Source organism: Megachile rotundata, chromosome 16, assembly GCF_050947335.1.
Source record: "Megachile rotundata isolate GNS110a chromosome 16, iyMegRotu1, whole genome shotgun sequence".
Lineage (NCBI taxonomy): Eukaryota > Metazoa > Arthropoda > Insecta > Hymenoptera > Megachilidae > Megachile > Megachile rotundata.
Window position 1 is genome coordinate 4,478,064 of NC_134998.1, and position 23,832 is coordinate 4,501,895.

Consider the following 23,832-nt stretch of genomic DNA (forward strand, 5'->3'; position numbering starts at 1 on the left):
AATTTAGGAATTTAGGAATTTAGGAATTTAGGAATTTAGGTATTTAAGAATTCAGGAATTTGGGAATTTAGGAATTTAGGAATTTAGGAATTTAGGAATTTAGGAATTTAGGAATTTAGGAATTTAGGAATTTGGGAATTTAGGAATTTAGGAATTTAGGAATTTAGGAATTTAGGAATTTAGGAATTTAGGAATTTTAATATTTGGGAAGTTCAAGATTGGGGTATGTAAGGATTTCAACGTCATGGATTTGGAAAACTAAAAATTTGGGAATTTAGACATTTAGGGATGTAGGGAGTTAGGAATGCAAAAACTTGGGGTGTAGAAGATACGCGAACGCAAGGGTTTGGGCATATAGGGATTTCACGATTTAAGAATTTGAGAACATGGGTATTTGAGAGTTTAGCAATTTAGATGTCTAGAGTTTTGGGCATGTAGAGATTTGGGGATGTAGGGATTTGGGAATGTAGAGATTTGAAAATGTAGGAATTTGAGGAGGTAGGAATTTGGGGATGTAGAGATTTGGAAATGTAGGGAATTGGAAATGTAGGGATTTGAGGATGTAGGAATATGGAGATGTAGGAATTTGGGGATGTAGAGATTTGAGAATGTAAGGAATTGGGAAAGTAGAGACTTGAAGATGTAGGAATTTGGGAATATAGAAATTTAGGTGTGTCAAGATTTGAGAATATGTATAGGAATTTGGTAATGCAGATATTTGAGAATCTAAGCATTTGGAGGTGTAAAAATTTGCTGTTAATTTGAAAAGAAAATGGTTTCTCTCCATTCTTACCTTCTTTTTCCAACAGCAGACCTTGTACAGACCTCCATACTTTTGACTCATCCTATGTATAATAGGTATTAATTCCATCAAAATGTCTTATCATTTGCACCGAAGCCAGAACGTGTTCAAATTGAGAAATGCTTATCCGAATGATTCAATATAATTGTAATTATGTTTCATACATAATACCTATATCATCCTCTTATCATTTTGCTGAAGATGACATGTTACTGTAACATTCCTTTAGCTCTGAAATATGGAAATTTATAAGACACAAATTTTGGAAGTTGGAGATTTGACAATTTAGAAAGTAAAAATTGCAAAGTAAGGCGTTGTGATTTTTGAAATTTTTGAGCTTTTGAATTAGAAGAAATTGAGATTTGAGAATTTAGGAAGTTGGGATTTTTGAAATTAGAAATGGGAATTTGAGAATTTAGAATGTTAGGATTTTTTAAATTAAACTAGATGGCAATTTGAGAATTTAGGATGATGGGATTTTTGAAATTAGAAGTGTGAAGTTTGAAAATATGGTCAAATGGAATTTTTCAAATTAGAGAAATAGAAATTTGAGAATTTGACACTATTCAAATTTTTGTGTAAGAAGAAATAGATATCTTAGATATTATAATAGCTGGAATTGTGTAATTTTTAGAAATTTGAAAAGTGTGAATTTTGGGAATTTGTAGGAGGTAAATTAAAAAATCTAAGATCTTAGAAAATGTAAACATAGGAATTTGGGCATCGAAGATTTGAAAAGTTAAAAATTAGTATTTTGCTATAAAAATAAAATTAGTATTTTGTGGACACAAATTTGCAATTAGAAAATTGAAGAATTTAGGTGCTTGAAGTATTTAAGAATTCGGAAATTTCATAAATTTCAAAATTCGCAATTTCTAAAATTTCTAAATTCAAAAAATTGTAAATTTCAAAATTCGCGAATTCTAAAATTTTTAAATTCAGAAGACTGTAAATTTAAAATCTCATCAACCAAACTTTTACTTTTACCTAAGTCGCCATTTTGCTCTGTAAAATCCAACATGGCCGCCATTTTATAAATCTCACCGCTGCATACATTTCGTAAACAGTACAGGTAGATAAAAGTTAACGAAACACATCCCTAACCTAACCTAACTCGTTCCAACAACTCTAAAAGAGATTTCCAAAGAATTCTTCGGAAATTTCTGAGAAGACATTGTAGGTTAACAAAAAATCATTAAACTTCTGCCTATCTTCTCCGATAACGTGCAAAGATATGTATTACGAAAAAATCCTATTATGTTTGATTACGAATATCAATAATAGCTCGATTGTACAAATATTCGGGCATAAGTTCATCGGTATGAACGAAAATCTTAAAATGAACAAGTAATGCTCGTATTTCTGTTGATATTTCGCAAAACTCGTGGCCGATCTTTCGTAATGTAAACAACATTTAACGCCAGCAGTAATTTATGAAACATTTCCGTGATAAAGAATCTGGAGAAATATAGAAAAGAAATTATATGACTGATATACTTAAAGTTGAGTTCAAGCTTCAGTTAATAGTTTTGTACACAAGTGAGGTTATGCAACGTACTGCGATCTGTTTATGGATTATGTTACGCAATAATTATTGGAAATATTTGTTGTTTGTAAAAACTTTGACGTTTGTTATTTATTTGGCCGTTTAATTATTTTTTATGTGTATTCAATTTTGATTTTAAAAAATTGTAGAAAAAATTCTGAAGAGCTCGTAATTCTTAGGTTTTATAATTATTAATTTATATTAAAATATTAATTCAAGATTAATTAAAATTATTTTGTAAATATATTAGTTTGTATTAAACTTAATAAAGATTATAATAAAGTTATTACTTATATTAAAATTAATTAAAATTATTATTATATACTAGAATTAATTATGATCATAATAAAATCATCAATTTATGATAAAATTAAATAAAATTACATTAATGTTATTAATTTTGTATTAAACTTAATAGAGATTATAATAAAGTCATCAATTTATATTAAATTGAATAAAAATTATTACTAAATTATTATTATACACTAGAATTAATTGTGAACATAATAAAATCATCAAATTATATTAAAATTAACTAAAATTACATTAATGTGATTAATTTTGTATTAAACTTAATAACAAAATCATGAGTTCATACTGAAATTAATTGAAACTACTTTAAAATCATTAGCTCATAATAAATTTTAATGCAAAATATAATCAATTAGAATTATTAAAAAAATTATTAATTTATACTAAACTTTATAGTCAAATTAAAAATTACTTATAAAAAAAAATGTTTAGACTGTTTGCATATAATTTTGTCGTTTTTAATTAAAGCTATCAAGTTATTTAAAATTAGTCGGCATGACAAACAGGAAAATAATCAGCAACGAAGAATAGTTTTTATTTGGTTATTCTGGTGGGAATCACCTACTCGACGGTTTTATAGTACAAGATATCACACATGTTGCACAATCTAAGAGAAAAATCATTCTTTCGTTCATAAATATTTCTTCAAGTGGAATAGTACTGTCGCTCTATCTATGTACACTTGAGTGTAAATATGACTTCCCTAGGGAAAATGGCAGACAAGAATAAGTTTCTAGAATTTACAATTACAATTAGTGTCATGCTCTATGCTTAATTTACAAAAGGCATTTTACAAATTGATAAACAAAGTTTTAGAAAGTACATGTTTACTTTTAAAAATAAAGTGTTTTATTATGCACTTTGTATTTCAAAATGGTGGTTCTAGTAACTACATCAAAATGTATGTTAACGTTTCTTATAATTTTAGTTTACGATTATTTAGGATGTACCACGACGATATAATACGTAAAAAACAATATACAAGACAATAGTGTGATGTGAAATAATTTATTTATAAAACTAAAAGCATTTTGAAAGCCTCGTTCGTAAATGTATTTTGAAATTTCATATTTTCGCGCGCAATGTCTGAAACAGTACTGCCAGCATCACCTAGCGGTCAACTATACAATTATTCAAACGAAAAATGATGTTTTTTCGTAAAATAAAGTATTTTTATAAGTTATTGATACTGTTAATACACTCTATAAGCAAAATTTTTAATTTACAGATGAATCAAATAAATTAAACGTCAATTATCAAATATATATATTTAATTTAATTCAATGTGCTCCACATTACAATATGTACATACAAATCTAATTAAATCTTCTCTTTTCTACATAGGTACTCTTATACATACGATCCAAGCATATATCTAACAGTAAATACATACTAATTATAATTTATACAAAATACCTTAATTACATTTCAATACTTTGTCTAATACTATCCATCCAATTAATATACAAACACGCTCAGAGTAAACAATTCGAGGAAGACCTTTTATGCAACGATTACAGGGAACTGTTCTATTATACAAATAAATTGTTGAATGTTTAATGTAATGTATTTAAGTAAATTGAAAAAATTTAGTAAAATATATATATGAACAAATTGTTGAATATTTAGTTAAATGTACTTGAATAACTTGTAAAATATTTAGTGAAATGTATTTAAAATATTTGTAAAATGTTTAATAAAATATATTTGAATAAATTGTCAAATATTTAGCAAAATATACTTAATCAAATTGTAAAATATTTAGCAAAATGTATGTAAACAAATTGTCAAATGTTCAGAGAAACATATTTGAAATATTTGTAAAATGTTTAATAAAATGTATTTGAATAATTTGTCAATTATTCATTAAAATATATTTAATCAAATTGTAAAATATTTAGCAAAATGTATATAAACAAATTGTCAAATATTTAGTGAAGTATATTTGAACAAATTGCCAAATGTTTAACAAAATGCATTTGAACAAATTCTCAAATATTTATTAAAATGTGTTTAATCAAATTGCCAAATGTTTAGTAAAATGTTCTTCAACAAATTGTCAAATGTTTAGTGAAACACATTTAAACAAATTGCCAAATATTTAGCAAAATGTATTTGAACAAATTCCTAAATATTTAGCAAAACGTATTTCAACAAATTCCTAAATATTTAGCAAAATATATTTGAACAAATTCTCAAATATTTAGTAGAATATATCTGAACAAATGGTAAAAAACGTACTGAAATGTTTTTGAACAAATTCCCAAATATTCAATAAAATATATAAAAAAAATTATAAATTTAGTGAAGTATTGTTCCAAGTTCCAATTGCCTGTGGAGGCCTCTCGCGGTGAAAATAAAAAACTCTGAAAACTTATTTCTGAAGTACAACAAGCCTGAACAAATTCACTGTTCCCAAGGTTGCAAGGTCCCGTTTTTGTCGCAACCCGCAGAATCTAGCACAACCAATTACGGCGGTTTATGGTAACCGGATCGTCGTGACCGGTACTCGATTTCCATTCGATTATGTCACGAGCTGAAGAAATTCGATTTTACTATAAGCATCATCCGATATTTCTCGAGAGTCTGCCAGCTCTGCTCGTTTGCGCGACACCTTTCGAGAAACGAAGCTTTAGCACACTTTTATAACCTTGGATGAACATGCGAGGTCTCAGATGAACCTTCTCGCGAGGAGTATGCCGATTACGGAGGCTAAGGTTATTTCAGAATTTTGGAGGGCGCACGCTTTTGAGGCGATGATGTTCGATTGTGGAGAAAAGGTGCGTGGGCTGGTGGTGGTCGGAGGTGGATTCATAGAGCATGCGGTGCCTTCTATGGCGTTTTTTGTGGAACCGGTGAGAATTCGGAAGTTGTAGTCTTCGGGGTCCAGACGGGAGTACATGAACGTGGGGAGGCGGTCCGAGAGAACCCATATACTGCCATTTCGATCAACCTGAAATGAAAAATAATATGGTGATTGTATGCTGGCAAAATAAATGTTAAATGGCAGGGGTTTAATTAAGAGTAGAACTAGCAATAGATTTAGGGAATTTGGAAGTGATGGATTAGGGAGTTTGGGATTAGGGATTTTGGGCTTTAGGGAATTTGGAATTTAAAGAATTGGGTATGGAGGAAGTTGAGAATTTGGAAATTTGGAAAATTGAATTTAAGGTTTTTAAATTTTAGAAATTTTTGAGTGTGGGAACTGGGGTTTTGGGAATTTGGAAATTTGGGAATCTGGGAATTAAGAATTTGGGGAATTTAAAAATTTGGGAATATGGGAACTAACAATTTAGGGAATTTAGAGATTTGGGAATTTGGAATTTGGAGAATTTGGAAATTAAGAATTCAAGGAAATTAGGGACTTGGGAATTTAGAAATTTGGAGAATTTGAAATGTGGAGAATTTGGAATTTGGAGAATTTGGAATTTGGAGAATTTGGAATTTGGAGAATTTGGAATTTGGAGAATTTGGAATTTGGAGAATTTGGAATTTGGAGAATTTGGAATTTGGAGAATTTGGAATTTGGAGAATTTGGAATTTGGAGAATTTGGAATTTGGAGAATTTGGAATTTGGAGAATTTGGAATTTGGAGAATTTGGAATTTGGAGAATTTGGAATTTGGAGAATTTGGAATTTGGAGAATTTGGAATTTGGAATTTGGAGAATTTGGAATTTGGAGAATTTGGAATTTGGAGAATTTGGAATTTAGAGAATTAGGAATTTGGAGAATTTGGAATTTGGAGAATTTGGAATTTGGAGAATTTGGAATTTGGAGAATTTGGAATTTGGAGAATTTGGAATTTGGAGAATTTGGAATTTGGAGAATTTGGAATTTGGAGAATTTGGAATTTGGAGAATTTGGAATATGAAATTTAAAAAATCAAGAATTTAGAGAATTACAGAAATATCTAAATCCTCAGTTTAAAAATGTAGTTTCAAAATTTTTGAATTTACAATTGTGAAGTACAGCCTTAACCTTCAAATCTTACCTTCAAATCATTAGGAAATACCATAGTAATGTTGTCCATATAAATAAGACCTTGTTGCTGCATCATAAACATGTTCTGTGGCCTCCAACAAGCTATAGCGTTTTTGTTGGTCAATGCATAAAATAAAACACCTGTGATTGGGTCCAAAAAGCTGACACTACTTTGACCATTTAATCCTCTAGATCCTAGAGAGTGGAACTCATGGAAGTTTTCTGAAACCATAAACAATTAAAAATGAAATAAAATGTAAGGATTACTGGAAAACGAAAGTGTTGAAGCTAGGAGGGCGCTGGTGTGCAAAACAAATATGGCGGATAGGAGTGTGCAAAATAAATATGGCGGACATTAGTGTACAAAATAAATATGGCGGACATAAGTGTACAAAATAAATATGGCGGACATAAGTGTACAAAATAAATATGGCGGACACTAACGTACAAAATAAGTAAATATACATTTAAATATGAACACTTTAAATAATAAATTAAATGCGCACAAGAAAATTTACGAATAAAGCTTGCAAGGAATAATTAAAATGCTATTTAACATTATTTCTACGTTTTTATTTATTATAAATAAGTAGTGAGTCATTTGTGTGCTACACGTCGGCCATTTTTATTAGTTCAGACACTAAGCATAGGTGTCGCATGTTAAACTTTGACTCTGAATACTAACCAAATTATTATTTAAGTAGTGAAAGAAAGTTATTTATTATTTAAGTAATGAATGTAACAATTTTTATTAGGTTTTTTGTGTATGATACTACATTATGTAATAAAAGACGTTTACCTGAGGAAGTAGCACGTTGAGGGTCTCTAAGTAGCTTTGTGCTAACTGAAAACTCCATGCTACTAGAGAGTGGATGAAAGTACATGGTGCTGTATCCATCGCCTGTGGGTGCAAGACTCATACCGAACAATCCATCTGTCCATTGGAATGAGATTCCTGATACGTTGAACTCTCCACCCTTTGAAAATTGTAAAAGAAGACAAAATTATACCGTAATATTTGATAAATTGTATCTATATAATCTATATACATATACAGGGTGTCTGTTCAAATGATCAATGATCTAACTCTAATTTGATGAAACTCCAACCCATCACTCACGTCTGCAAATACAGGGCCTCTAAAATCCAGCCCACCCTTATATTTCGGAAACGGTTTTAGATACGGAAAAATGTTTCAGACAAAAGTTGTAGGATATCAAGAATACAAAATGGCGGCAGCAATTTGACCTTGGATCGTTTGGAGGTCGAACTTCAGTTTCTTAAATAGAACCCCCATTTTTTTATCGCATATTCTCCCTCGAGACGTCTTCAAAACACTACCTATGTTTATTTTTTGTGTCCTTCCCAAGATATGAAGCTTCAAAGTTGACATATCGTCAGCATTACCCAAGGTGTACGACGAAGGTTGCACGATCAGATTTACGCCACTTATGTGTCAACTTTGAAGCTTCATATCTTAGGAACTTGCACAAAAAACAAACATAGATAGTGTTTTGAAAACGTCTCGGGGCTACAAGAATATGCAATAAAAAGTGGGGGTTCTATTTAAGAAACTGAAGTTCACGGCCTTCAAACGATCCAAGGTCAAATTGTTGCCACCATCTTATGTTTCTCTTGATGTCCCACAACGTTTGTCTGAAACATTTTTCCATATTTGATGCCGTTTCTGAAATATAGGGGTGGGGTAGGATTTCAGAGAGATTCTTTTATAAACATTTATAACTAAAATAACCTGAGGATCAGGATGGAAGAAATGGTGCTTGACAAGCCATGATTTGTCCATCTTCCACGAGTAAACCACAAGACCAGGTCCACCTAAATCACCCAGATAGGCATAAGAGTCTTCACAAGAATAATCTTCGACTGCGATGTTAGCGAACAGTGAATCAGGTGTTCTTTGATGATCCGGAATAACGAATTTTCGCATCAATTTGTCATTCTTTAAGTCGTATACGAGTAACGCTGGTGGTGATTGCTGTTCGGGGCTATCTAAGATGTCGGTAAATCCGGTATCCAACACCCATAATCTGTCGCAACGGTCTGCACGGATTCGAAACGTTGAAATGATCTCGGGAACGCTGCGATCTTTGTATTGGTGCGCCTCCCATGAAGGATAAGGTATTAATGTGGGAGATTCACGAGTATCTGAAAGAATTGAGGGAATAGGATTTTTTTACATTATCATTACTATTGTGGTAAAAATGTAATTTATAAACAATTTCAAATTTCACTAAATTTCAAATTCGTAAATTGTTGAATTACAAGATTGATAAATTCCCAAATTTCAAAATTACGAAATTCTCAAATACTTAAATCTCTAAACTCCTAATTCTGCAAGTGGATTCTTACATTTCCAAATTTTTAACTTCTAAATTTCACAAATTATCAAATTCCCAAATTCCAAAATTCTCCAATTTTATGATTCTCAAACTCCAAAATTCTCAAATTCCAGAATTCTCAAATTCCAAAATTCTCAAATTCCAAAATTCTCAAATTCCACAATTCTCAAATTCCAAAATTCTCAAATTACAGAATTCTCAAATTTCAAACTTCTCAAATTCCACAACTCTCAAATTCCAAAATTCTCAAATTTCACAATTCTCAAATTCCACAACTCTCAAATTCCAAAATTCTCAAATTTTATGATTCTCAAAATGCAAAATTCTCAAATTCCAAACTTCTCAAATTCCACAACTCTCAAATTCAAAAATTCTCAAATTTTATGATTCTCAAACTCCAAAATTCTCAAATTCCAGAATTCTCAAATTCCAGAATTCTCAAATTCCAGAATTCTCAAATTCCAAAATTATCAAATTCCACAATTCTCAAATTCCAAAATTCTCAAATTACAGAATTCTCAAATTCCAAACTTCTCAAACTCCACAACTCTCAAATTCCAAAATTCTCAAATTCCACAATTCTCAAATTCCACAACTCTCAAATTCAAAAATTCTCAAATTTTATGATTCTCAAACTCCAAAATTCTCAAATTCCAAAATTCTTAAATTCCAAAATTCTCAAATTCCAGAATTCTCAAATTCCAAAATTCTCAAATTCCAAAATTCTCAAATTTTATGATTCTCAAATTCCAAAATTCTCAAATTTTATGATTCTCAAATTCCAAAATTCTCAAATTTTATGATTCTCAAATTCCAAAATTCTCAAATTCCACAATTCTCAAATTCCACAATTCTCAAATTCCACAACCCTCAAATTCCAAAATTCTCAAATTCCAAACTTCTCAAATTCCCAAACTTCTAAATCCTTAAATCACCAAATCCTTAAATTTCCAAATCCCCAAATTCTCAAATTTCTAAATCCCCAAATTTCCAAAGTTAAAAATCCCTAAGTTTCAAATTTCCCAAATTCTCAAATCCCCAAATTCCCAAGTACATATTTAGCAATCGAATTATGTTTAATTAGATTATACTTCGATTATACCCGAATACCTATACAATACGATAAAATATCGATAGGTATAGTCTTTACGTAATACGTTGCTAGTTGTTAATCGACCATATCGTACATAGACTTTCGAAAGTCACGGAACTAATCGTGAGTGTAAAATCTAGTTTGAGAACAGGAAACCACAAAAGTTGTGGGTAGATATTAGATACGTGTAATTTACCGGAGAGAATAATAATAACTTTCAACCGGAAATGCTAATAAAATGAATTTCAAGAAATATTTGATTATATGAATGTACTTATATGTATATACATATACAAATGCACAGTAAGTATATAATTGTATACTATGTACCATTTAAGAAGTAGAGTGTGTAAAGATACTTTTTTTTAAGTGCAGAACAGAACAATGCACAAAGCGATGGCGTAAAAGACTTGTAACCTTGCGACTTTGGAACAATTTGAGATACGTGGATATGTACGCAATATTCTGACCGCAGGTAAAAAGTGTATCATTTCTTATTGTTTGAAAGTGAAATCGTGTGCTGGAAATTGTTTTTACTTTGTGAAATGAATATTAGATTCAAACTGAATCTGTTTGGGCTGATGATGAATTTAAGGTTTTAGTATGGGAGTATGTGGAGTTTAGGATGAAATTTTTGAGATGTGAAGATTTAGGAATTTAGGACCTTTGGGAATATTTGAGAATTTTCGAACTTGGGGATTTGGGGATTAAGAAATTTTGAATTTGGGAATTTGAAAATTTGGGAAGTTCATAATTGGGAAATCTGAGGATGTGGAAATAAAAGTGTTTAGGAATGTGCGGATATGGGGATTTGGGGATATGGGGATCTGAGGATATGGGGATTTGGGGATATGGGGATATGGGGATTTGAGGATATGGGGATTTAGGGATATGGGAATTTGGGAAGATGAGAATTTGGGATTTGGGGATATGAGGATTTAAGAATATGGGGATTTGGGAATATGGGGATTTGGGGATATGGGGATTTGAGGATATGGGGATTTGGGGATATGGGAATTTGAGGATATGGGGATTTGAGGATATGGGGATTTGAGGATATGGGGATTTGAGGATATGGGGATTTGAGGATATGGGGATTTGAGGATATGGAGATTTAGGGATATGGGAATTTGGGAATATGGGGATTTGGGAATATGGGGATTTGGGAATATGGGGATTTGGGAATATGGGGATTTGGGAATATGGGGATTTGGGAATATGGGGATTTGGGAATATGGGGATTTGGGAATATGGGGATTTGGGAATATGGGGATTTGGGAATCTGGGGATTTGGGAATATGGGGATTTGGAGATAAGGGGATTTAGGAATATGGGAATTTGGGAAGATGGAGATTTGAGGATATACGGATTTGGAGATATGGGGATTTGGGAATATGGGGATATGGGGATATAAGGATTTGGGGATTTAGAAATTTGAGAAGTTTGGAATTTGGGAATTTGGAAATTTGGGGATTTTTGGAACTTAAGAATTTGAGAATTTTGGAATTTTGGAATTTTGGAATTTTTAAATTTGAAAACTTGCAGATTTAGAATTGGAGCATTTGGAGAATTTAAAATTTGGAAATTTTTCGATTTGCATATTTAAAACTTTGGGAATTTGAACATTTATGAATGTAGTAATTTTGGAATTTGAAGATTCATGCATTTGGAAATATTGAAACTCGTAAATTTGAGAATCGACAAAAACAATAAAAAAAAATATAAATTTTTCAAGATTGACAATTCACAATTTGAAAGAAGAGATTATAGAACAATATAAAAAAAATACAGAACTGTGAAAACTTGAAAATTTACAAGTTTGTACTAATTATAAAGTTTATATGCTACGTTTAAAAAGCGTCTCATGCATACTCACCATTAATATAAAAATAGTTTAAACTAGCAGCAACACCGAGTCTCCATCTCGGAACAGTAACAAAAATCCTGTCATTAGTGATTTCAAGTCCAAGAGGAAGATTATCTTCTTGTTTGTATCCGGGGAAGAGTAGTTTAGTTTCGTTGTTTGGCCACTCGTATTCTAGTTGTTTCCATTGAAAAGCTACCCTGAGCTTGTCGTCGGCGACGATAATTTCCCCAAGACAAAACCAAAGAAATATGTTTAGAAAAAGTGAAGTCGTTCTGGACTGCATTTTTGTTTGATTTTTATCTTGTTTTCGTTGTTGGAATGTTGACGCTGCAAAAATATTATTTAATTATTAGTTATTGTTATATTAAAGTGTCGTTTAATTAATATATTTGGCTGTATTAACATATTTAATAAATATGATTGTTACAGTTTGTTAATGTCTTTAATATTTAATTAATATATTAGTGACGTTATACATTTAGTAACAATATTAATATATTTAATAAACATTATTTTTATAGTTTATTAATGACATTGATATTTTACTAATATATTAATAACATTATACATTTAGTAACAATATTAATATATTTAGTAAATATTATTTTTATAGTTTACTAATGACATTCATAGTTTATTGATATATTAATAACATTATACATAGAACATTAATGTATGTATTATTAATATTATAATTTATTAATATATTTAATAAACATGAATGACATATAATTATGTAATCATAACTCACTCTGTGTATTTAACACATATATTCAAACGATAATATTATTTATTTATTATTATTATTTATTATTATCGTTATCATTATTATGTATTATTATTATCATTTATTTATTATTATTATTATTACTATTTATTATATTTATTAATAAATAATATTATTGTTCAATATTTTCATTTCACTACTTTATAATTTAAGTTTTAATAATCTGCACTATTATTTAAATTTTCACAATGTTCAATATTTTTATCAAAACTTTTAATAATGTTTGGTATTATCTAAATTATATATATTTACTAGTTATTATGTTTAACATTTTCATGTTTGTCATTAATTTTCTAATCTTCATATTATCTAAACATTCTTGTACAAAATTTACTATTCAAACAATATTCAATAATTGCAAATGTACAATTTATAAATTTTAAATGTGCAGTGAGTGTACATTAAAATCTACGTCCAAAGCAAGTGAAAACAAGCAGTTTTCTCCTAATTAATGTTAATAACAGTTTTACTTCGAGTTCCATTTTATGACGAAGTGGAAAATCATCGAGAGATCCATAACCATAATCTACAGCCACATTCGCAACGTGCATTTGTAATGGAATGCATAAGTAATCAGCCATCGACATTTTCAATCTGATTATCGTGAATTTTAATAGTTCGATATTTTTCTCATAAAAGTACATTCAAAGATGATTTGATTCGAAGGATTTTCAGTTAGTCAGCAATTTAACAGCTGCAAGTCAGCGATTTAAATAGGGATGAAATAAACTCTAATCATAGAATCATTCTTTGTTACATGATATGTTTTAAATAAAACTTGTTTAACAGATGCATATACACAACTCTATTGTAATAATCTGTGAAGTATGATCGTATGCAAATCACTTCCTTGATCTTTGCATTCATTTAACTGTGTAAATACGATTCGATACAACGTCCTTGATGAAGCTACGTAAATGATCATGATTTAAACATATGCGAACTGAAATAGGACTTCCTAGTAACCGAGAATTGTGAATTCTTCAAAATACTAAATAGTTCACTTTACGGAAACGTCTTATTTCCGGTAGGTGACTCATTTTGGTTAGGAACGTATTCTAACCTGTGTCGTTATGGAAAATTGTGTGAAATGTTATACTGCTCTTAAAATTATACCATCTTTGCTTATTTGAAGTATATTTCTTGAATTTGGTAAAAAATTGATTCGAGTGTTGTATTGAGAGTTGAAAGGAAATTGGAGATGAAAAACAAAATGGAGGACGAAAAGAGAAATTGTTTAAATATGTGATGGAAGATAAGTTTTATTTTTTACTAGGTTGTAGTCTCAAGAGGAACAATTATTGGACAGTAGGAAAATTTAGAATGATAGGAATTTAATGTGTTTTTCAATTTTTTTATAATTTTTGGAAATTGCAAGTTTGATAATTTGGAGTGGCTCATGAGCGCCATTTGCAATTTGTCAAATAGTAATGTCAAATAGTATTTGTCAAACAGTCGAATAGTAATTATTATAAGTTCTTGTATTATTTTTGGTACTATTTATATTAATTTTATATTATTGTATTTTGTATTAATTTTGTATTATTTCAATTTGTATTAATTTTGTACTATTTCAATTTGTATTAATTTTACACTATTTCAATTTCTATTAATTTTTCACTGTTTCAATTTGTATGAATTTTATACTATTTCAATTTGTACTAATTTTGTACTATTTCAATTTCTATTAATTTTACACTATTTCAATCTGTATGAATTTTGTATTATTTCAATTTGTACTAATTTTGTATTATTTCAATTTCTATTAATTTTATACTATTCTAATTTGTATTAACTCTACACTATTCAATTACATAAAACAAATTTTCTACTATTATATATTAGTACAATTTTTCCAAACATCAGTTCATAAAAGAATTTATAGTATCAGTAAATATTTCTCACTTTACAAACTCTGACTAAGCGCCATTATTATTGAAAAATACTTACATAAGCGAAACTCGATATCATTCAAAAAATTGTTTTTCCCAAATAATCATTTTTCCCCAATAACAAATTAGTCATTGCATCGTTAACAATTAACATACGAACGTGTATGAATTTCGTCGTATTAAACATGCTTCCACGAATGGCAAGCTTTTGTAATCATATTGTTTCGTGTTATTCAGTTTTCATATGATCGTTAAACATCTTTTTACAAAAGAAACACAGACAACAGAATAAATTTTCATTATTGAATTATCATACTTTGTTCTTCACAAAAAGTTGCTTCTAATGCTGTGCGACAGTTGTGAATACAATCATTCGATAATAATTTATATTCAGACGTATTCATAAATAGCGAAGGCAATGTTTATTCATTATTAGGTTAGGGATTAAAGATAGTGTGCGCAATGCGATATAATTATTTAATTATCCGATAAACAAGAGGTTAGTGCGAGATAACCTTGTTCATGCTGAATAAAAATATGCATGTTGAACACCTCAGAACTTCAGTAAAACTGAAGTAAAATCCTCTAACATATATTCAAAATTATATTATTTCATTTGTGTATTAAAATTAACAATTAACAATTAAAATTAGTAATTTTAATACTCGCAACTAGCGTTGGAAACGAGAACTAATTTTGGCGGGAACTTTACCACTTTCAAATGTTATTAGCTTAAGCTTTTAAAATACATAATAAATAACATACAATAATTAACAAATAAAATACGGAACCACGTATGAAGTACAATAGAAAGCAAATAAGTACAAAATAGAATGAAAATGCCAGTAATTGTGTTCCTGTACAAAAAAGTAACGTGCTTGAAATATTTGAAGAGATCTCGTTACATAAATAAGCTATTATAAATCGAAATTAAGTAGGAAGTGTTTAAATGAAATCCGATGCGTGAGAGTTTTAAAATGGCGGGTATTTGCTAATGCTTGGTCAACGGAGAAAGAAATCTTCCGTGAAATTTGATGCAACACGGTGTGACGTAACGTCACACCAGAGGTGCAAGAGAATTTCTCAACCAATTGTTAGAATCCGGTATCAGGTGAATCGGAATTGTAACTAGCACCTATGGACGAGCACAAATTAATTCGTTTTCACAACGGAATACAATGTTCAGCCTCAATTGCGAATTGAACAAATTAATTGCTGTGTAATTAAGTATAATTAATTATATATATTAATTGATGGATGTAATTGGATATACTTAGTTATATCTGTTAATTAGGATGCTTAGTTGATCTTTCTTAGTTGTATACTTCAATTAATATTTATAGATCAAACTTTAATTAAATATATTAATTAGTGATTATATTTTTGAGATTATTTAATGGTAATTAATATATTTAATTAATTCAGTTTAATTATTTAAAGCAATTAATTTAATAAATCTAGTTTAATTATGATGTTGAATCAACCTGTATAATTAAAGTTAATCAATTGAGATTGTTTAATATACATTAATTCCTTCATGTATATTTAATCAATTTAATTTAACTAATTAACTTAATATAATCAATCAATGTATTTATTAAGTCAATTTAATTTAACTAATCAACTTAATACAATCAATCAATGTATTTATTCAATCAATTTAATTTAACTAATCAACTTAATATAATCAATCAATATATTTATTCAATCAATTTAATTTAACTAATCAATTTAATACAATCAATCAATATATTTATTCAATCAATTTAATTTAACTAATCAATTTAATATAATCATACAATATGTTTATTCAATCAATTTAATTTAACTAATCAAGTTATTATAATCAATCAATGTATTTGTTCAATCAATTTAATTTAACTAATCGATGGAATTTAGTAAATTCGTTTAAATTAATTTTCATATTTAACAGACGTGTGTAATTAGAAATAAGTAAGATTTTTTCTTCCCATAATGACACCTGTATAGCGTTAGCAAAATTCCCCAAATACATTATCTCGCAGTGTAATACGCTATAAATTATTACGTACGTATGCAGATGGGGTCAATGATAAATTGCAAGTATAGTGGTCTGCTACTCAAAACCGCTTTACAATTGAGACCATAAACAATGACATATGTAACAGTTATTTTTTAAGTAATATAACTGTATCTCGTATGAATGATTTTCAAATAATTTTTATATTTTATTCTGCTGTGAAATTGTTAACAACATAAATTCAACATAAGTTCAACATAAATTCAACTAGAAATCAACATATAAAGATACTCATAGCAACGTACGAAAGTCGATAAATATTTGAAGAGCAATAATAATATAAATTTTAAATGTTAACAAGCTTTATAAATTATTAATTCAGCATGAAGTTAGATTAGTATTATGTTACTTTCATATGGACACCTGATATGAACATTGTAACTTCTGTTACGGTGTTTTGCAATTACAATATAGTTTATACTGTAATATAGATACTGTAACAGGTTATACTATAATAAAAGTACTACAATATAGTTTATAAGATAGTATACGTACTGTAATATGGTTACGTATTTAAAGAAAATAACGTTTTCCTTGGTCTACAAACCATGGTCCATTATAATTAGAACTATTTTAAATTGCTAAAAATCAAGCACTGTAACTTGAAATTTTCTGGCTTCTGCTTCTAAAAATGTTATATTTCAAGAATATTGTCTTTTACATTTATTAAACTTGTTGCATTTATTGTTAATAAAATTACACAATAAAATACCATTATATTCAAATTTATTGAAGATGAATATTAACCAGTAAATTTTTGTGAAGATTAATAACCAGTAAATTTTTTAAAATAATTAACTTGCTATTTTCTTCTTCATAAGTACTTTACAAAATGTATATAAACAATAGAAGTTTACAATAATACTTTAAAGTTATATCTTCATTTTTTTCTAATTAAGTATTTTCAATATTGGCATGCACGTTAAATGGCGGGAAATCCCACACTTCAAATTAATAATTCATCAAAAGTACACGTGCTGAACAAATTTCATTCTCACAAAAAATTAAACAGACAAAGAAATGAAACATCCTTTATAAATTTACATAGACTTCTATATAACAATATCCTTCATAAATCACTAATAAATATTATCACTAATAAATTTCAGCACATTGTAAATCAACCATAAGCCTCTCTCTAAAATAACAAGCGCTAAAACAATAAAAAGAATACTTGTCTACTAACGTAGACAAACAAAATACAGTAAAAAAATAAATTTCCTATAAACAGCTTTACTATTCACATCAAGTGTCCATATTATTTTATTTCGCAAGACCTCTAGAATTAACACTAAACCTACCGGCACTCAATCAAAATTCAACGAACATAAAACACATTAATTCTCGACGAGAATGAAAAGCATCCAAAAAATACTTGGTAGATTTGGTGTTAACCACTGTCCGAAATAACCAAACGAATCACTGTATTTACCCGTGAGCCTCGTGAAATGACAGCGAGCTACCGTCTCGAATGAGAACACACGACAAACTGAGAATTCGTCGGAGAAACGAAAGACGTTCTCCTCTGGCGGTACCGTTTGGATACCGTTCAAGGCACCCCGAGTACCGATCCGCTCGGCAGACCAGTTAAAACACCGGTGATTCGTCGCGTTCCCCGCTAACCGTGACGTTGTTACGTAGTGAAATGGAACGACAAAGGTAGTACACCGGATTGTTCAAAAAGTTCCAGGAATTCTTCCTTCCATGCTCGGGTCATTACTCTTGCGTCTTATGCCATCAAGCACGGAATTTGTCCGCACGTAAGTTTCATTGATCCTTCGATATTTCGCAATATTTCGCATAACGTGTCGCGCATTCATAATACGCGCTATGAATCGAATACAGATTGTCGTGATGAAAATGTACATGCAGAGGATACCGTGCGAATCGCGTGCTAACTTACAATCTTTGTTATACGAGTTAGAAGTATCCTTGTAATATGTAATTTTTTAGGAAAATTTTGTATACTAATTGTAAGTTTTAGCGCTTTAAAATGTAGGAAGTTTCTTTTTTTAGAAGGCTCTTTGCTTATTTTTGTCACGGTGTTGATATTAACACAGTGTCACGTGAGGAATTTGATAAGATGGCGGGTGCTAATATTTGGTAAGATGGCGGGTGCTAATATTTGGTAAGATGGCGGGTGCGATGTGAACTGCCGTTGGTTCACATGTCAACTTACCACAACACTCATCAGAACCTTCGTATCATATAGTTTATAGAACAATTACATGCTTATGGAAGTAACTCTATAATATGTAATTTTTCAAGATAATTTTTGACGCTCTTCAAGCTTTAATTTTCATAGAAAATGTGAGAAATCAAGTTTGAGGATACTAATAGCTGCTAAGATGACGGGTGCGATGTGAACTGCCGTTGGTTCACATGTCAACTTACCACAACACTCATCAGAACCTTCATATCATATAGTTTATAGAGCAATTACATGCTTATGGAAGTAACTCTATAATATATAATTTGTCAAGATAATTTTGTACACATTTGAAGCTTTAGTTTCCATAGATAGGGAAATCTCCATATAACTGTGTTTTCTCCAAAAATGCAGTTATATCTCTTGAACGAAATTGTATTATGAGACTCATTACTTGTTTTTATTATGAGACTCATTACTTATTTTCGTTACGAGACTCATTTACTCGTAATTTTTATGAGACTCATCACTTGTTTTCATAATGAGACTCATTGCTCGTGATTTTTACGAAGCCGTTTGAGGATCTCTGAGGTAAGATGGCGGACGGATGCGATGTGAACTGCATTGGTTCACATGTCAACGACGTATACAGCGTTTCACACTTGACAACTTATCTCACTAATCACCTCACTTTCTCTTGTGGCTATCAAAAACGGGGAGTAGTATACTTGAAACCTTGATTAACATGAAACAGTTATTACAGAGTTATTGGTCTAATAAATATAGGGAAACTATGAGATGTTTTGATGAATATAACTGTCTTTGTTGTTGTAATAAGCATACAGTAATTTATCTGTTTTTCTCATAAGCATAGAAAAACTTACATTTATTTTTCTAATAAATTTAGAGAAACTTACCTTTGCTTCTTGTAATAAATATAGAGAAACTTATCTTTATTTCTCTGATAAATGCAGAGAAACTTAGCTTTACTTAAATATATAGAAACTTACCTTTGTTGTTACAATAAATATAGAGTAATTTACTGTTTCTTATTCTGATAAACATTGAGAAACTTGCCCTTGTTATTCTGATAAAAATATAAAGACTGATCTTTGTTTTTCACATAAATATATGGTAACATATCTATTCCGTTCAGCTAATTATAGAGTAATCTATCATGAAAACACAAAATAATCAAAAACAAATTGAACTTCACCTCATTCGCTAGAAAGTAAAGAATAGTTTTTTCTCCTCATTCTACACCACTCTTCTCTTACAAGAAAGTGTTCGTGATCAAATTATCAAGCTTCTGTGTCACAAACTTGTCCTAACAAACCTAACCTCTACTCTTCAAAATCAAATCTTTGTGCTAAATATTTTCTAAAAGCTACAATATTTTTGACATAGGTACAATTATAACAAAAGTTGATTATTCTCTTAAGAACACTTCGCTTAAATATATTTGTATTATAATTAAAATAGAAATTACAATATTGTTTATAAATGTTATTAGCTATATCTGATAGTTTTTAAGAATAAACTTTCTAGACGTTCAAACACGTAATACAATAAATTAATAGAAAAAAAGGTTAAAATTGATGAACATGCTCACCCCGCAACAATAAGATGTTGCGAAACATGTCAGAAGACACGACGCGGTGTATTTCTCACGGCTAACGAACAGGATAAACAAGTAATATAAAACGGAGCACAAAGTGTGGAAGAAAATTTAATTGTAAGCTGATTTATCTGTAAGTTGGTTCACTTCCCTTTGACGTAAATTTCAAGTGAAAGTTGTTAGAACGCTGCACCCAAGATTGTATGCAAAATGTCTACTGACGATTGTTCTTCTTCGTGAGATTCTCTGTTGTTTGTATTTCGGTCAGACATTGATTTATGCTATAGGATGTCTCGCAGACGTGTGTTTACTTAGGAATTTGCAGTAACTTCAATAAAACAATTTTACAATAATTGTAAATAAACAGTTGACAATAAAATTAGAAAAATACATTTTGGTAAATTATACTATTGTATGTTTATATAAGGAAATTGCACTAACATCAAAATGTGTTATTGTAGAATTGTTTTATTTTTTATTACTACAAAAATTTTTGTAATAACATAATTTTAATTCTGAAGAAACAATTTTGTAAAAATAACTTTCTAGTTAGGTTTAATAATTAACTTAATAGTCAACTATTAAGAAAGTAATTTACAACAAATGAAAAATAATATAAACTAATTAAATGACTCATTGCCTCATAAATCAATAAAATATTTTCCACAATAATTTTATTATTTCAAATCTGAGATTACCTAACCTAAAACCTTCCTCATGAATCAAACATTTCTCTCAATTTTCCAATATTATAAATAGCTGGAAACGAGGTAACATTTGTCGAACAATAAACTCGGAGCATCAGATGCCTCTTCAGGCAGCATCCATTTTTATAGCCTTTTCTATCATGCAATCGTAGTAGAACCGCTCCTCTGTTTCTCTTTTAACAGGTTTGACTTTAACCATCGTGTCGAGCTAGCTGTTGCACGATTTCGAGGTCGATTGGATAGTCCGTATTATGCAGCCATACTTTCACTTTCATGATCGTGTGACGGTTTTGCATGAAAACGTGGAATGTGCGGTTGCACCGAGCTTTAACTCCGTTAAGAGAACCTTTTGTTGCCATTACAATGATTACAGTCGTTACACCGACCAAGGCTCGTTAAGCCGTAATTAATTTCGTTATTATCGCAGTCGCTATGAAAATTCCGTTAGGATTTTATAAATGCTATTTTATGTGAAATATTATCAAGGACACATGTGGACCTAAATGCATAAACTGTATAAAATTTGTTCACTTGTGTAATGTTCACAAGTTTCATAATGTCAGGTAAGTTTTTTGATGATGAACAAGTTTTTGCGTTTATTATGTAACGTTTAGGATACATTTAGAATTTAATGTCAGAAGATCATGACGGCCACTGGTCTACCTTTGACCACTAGGAAAGTCTTACGCACAAAAACCACGTGTGTAATCTTTCTGGCAAAGGTAATATAACATAGTAAAGGTAATATCCAAGTATTGAAATAATAAATTCATAGAGAAGTACATAAACAACGGTCGAAAGTCAATTTACAAGAATTGACTCCCATGATGTCTTAACTGTGGATCACATGATCACATGCACACATCGAACTGTGGTGTGTTCGAATGATTTCTAGCGAATGATCATTATAAAAATTTATGGTTCCATTCCGAAGTACATTTTAGCTACTGTGGGAATTCTTTGTAATTTCTTGTGGGAATTTCTTGTGCTAAACTGGGAAGCTAAACAACGCGTGACAATACACTGCGTGGCTAAACAACGCGTGGCAATACACTGCGTGGCTAAACAACGCGTGGCAATATATTGCATGATTAAACGCATGACAATAAACTGCCTAAACAACGTATAACAATACGTACCTAAACAACGTGTCACAATATAACTTTACAACACCTCACAGTATATTGCATAACGCAATGAATGACAGTGACGGCGATATAACATGTGGCTACAGAATGCCAGTAATTAGAAAGGCCGAGACATTATGCAAACCTCGCGTGCCAAATTATCGGTCTACTTTTACTCAACAGAAAATAGTAGACCAGTTTCTACTACAACCACGTATTTGTCAAATATGCAATATATACGGAGAGAAGGATTTCAATAATGCATTCTGCATTCAGTCATTTCATGTAAACAGGTTAATCGGCCATTCGTTATGTTTTCACTTGGAGTTTCTTTTCAAAGTTCAGCCACCATCGTTCCACTCACCTATTCACCTTTAGATCTGCGTTACTGATCCACCGTAACTTTATCTACGTACTCGCGTGTGTATTCCTTGGGTTCAGGAGACTTTTCTCACAGCAAATTACCAACGGGTTAATGATACTGAGTTCAAAGAAAGATCAATTAAAGATCAATCAAGGATTGTATTATCAAAAATACATTGTTTTAAATTTAAGTTTGAAAGCAACAAAAATTTGCTTTGAAAATATTGATTATATTAAATATTAAAATGTGAAAAGTTTTCAAGTAGTAAAACTTTTTTTGAACCCTCTTTCCAACACGTTATAAATGTCTGGACGCACCAGGTGCGTCACGCCATGTTAACACAGTGATTCTCAAACTTTTAGGTTCGTTACATTAGAATGTTTTATTACTATTATTTATCTGGCAATTTTATTAATTACATAATTCGGTAATTAAGTGTGAATGATACACAGAACGATTGTTCACTTGCAACCAATTTAGTTTCCATTTTGTCTTCTTCATCATGTGTGAATATAAGAACTGATAAGTGGGAAGAAGAAATACTATAAAAAACGCCTTCTATCTATGAAAATAGTATTTCTATAAAAACCAGTGCTCATAAATATAGATAAGAACATTATTATAATTATACACAGTCATTTTGGTAAACAAAAACTTCGTTTTTTCAGAAATTTAATTTTTAGACGCAGGCTTACAGAATATTTGATAAAGTGTAATTTACGTTTAGCAATCAGGATCTAAAATCGACAAGGGAATGTTTGGAGGTAAAAACTAAAAATAAAGATTTGCGTCAACGGGATCGAAATCATCACATTTCAAACATGAAGTAAAAACAATTTGCAAATATTTTGTGTATTAAGAGAGGATGATGTCGATCACGGTGACCGCGTCAAAAGTATTTTTATAAAACAACTGTCATTTATTGATCGTATTTTAACGAGATACAGGTGTAATTATCACCCCTTTCTCTCTATTTCTTTTGCTTTTCTTTTTTCTTTTTTGTTCTTCGACAATATTGTCCATTCTACTCGGGCGCAGTCGGCTGAAAACAACAATGCTATAGAAGAGTAGAGACTACTGCTAAGTTCTGGTAAGCGGTCCGCGCAGGAATAAAGTGCGACCTAAAAGCTCGATCCGATAACATTTAAATTGTAACAAAAAAAAACA

The 23,832-nt window shown here is 30.0% G+C and overlaps 1 protein-coding gene across 4 annotated transcripts in view; it reads right to left on the bottom strand.

The window, feature by feature from the left end:
• Positions 1-3,913: 3,913 nt before the first annotated feature.
• Positions 3,914-23,832, bottom strand: part of yellow-b (L-dopachrome tautomerase yellow-b) — a 30,308-nt gene continuing 10,389 nt past the window's right edge. The window contains exons 1-6 of one of the 4 annotated variants that reach the window (XM_076541130.1): positions 20,462-20,504; positions 11,972-12,289; positions 8,396-8,808; positions 7,442-7,619; positions 6,653-6,864; positions 3,914-5,613 (exon numbers count right to left, since the gene is read on the bottom strand). In XM_076541130.1, coding sequence (XP_076397245.1) covers positions 5,332-5,613; positions 6,653-6,864; positions 7,442-7,619; positions 8,396-8,808; positions 11,972-12,289; positions 20,462-20,489 — 1,431 coding nt within the window. In that variant the 5' untranslated portion in view covers positions 20,490-20,504 and the 3' untranslated portion in view covers positions 3,914-5,331. Of the gene's footprint in view, positions 5,614-6,652; positions 6,865-7,441; positions 7,620-8,395; positions 8,809-11,971; positions 12,290-18,001; positions 18,294-20,461; positions 20,505-23,832 lie in introns of those variants that run through there. The other 3 variants (XM_012292186.2, XM_012292184.2, XM_012292183.2) reach the window with 3 other exon arrangements.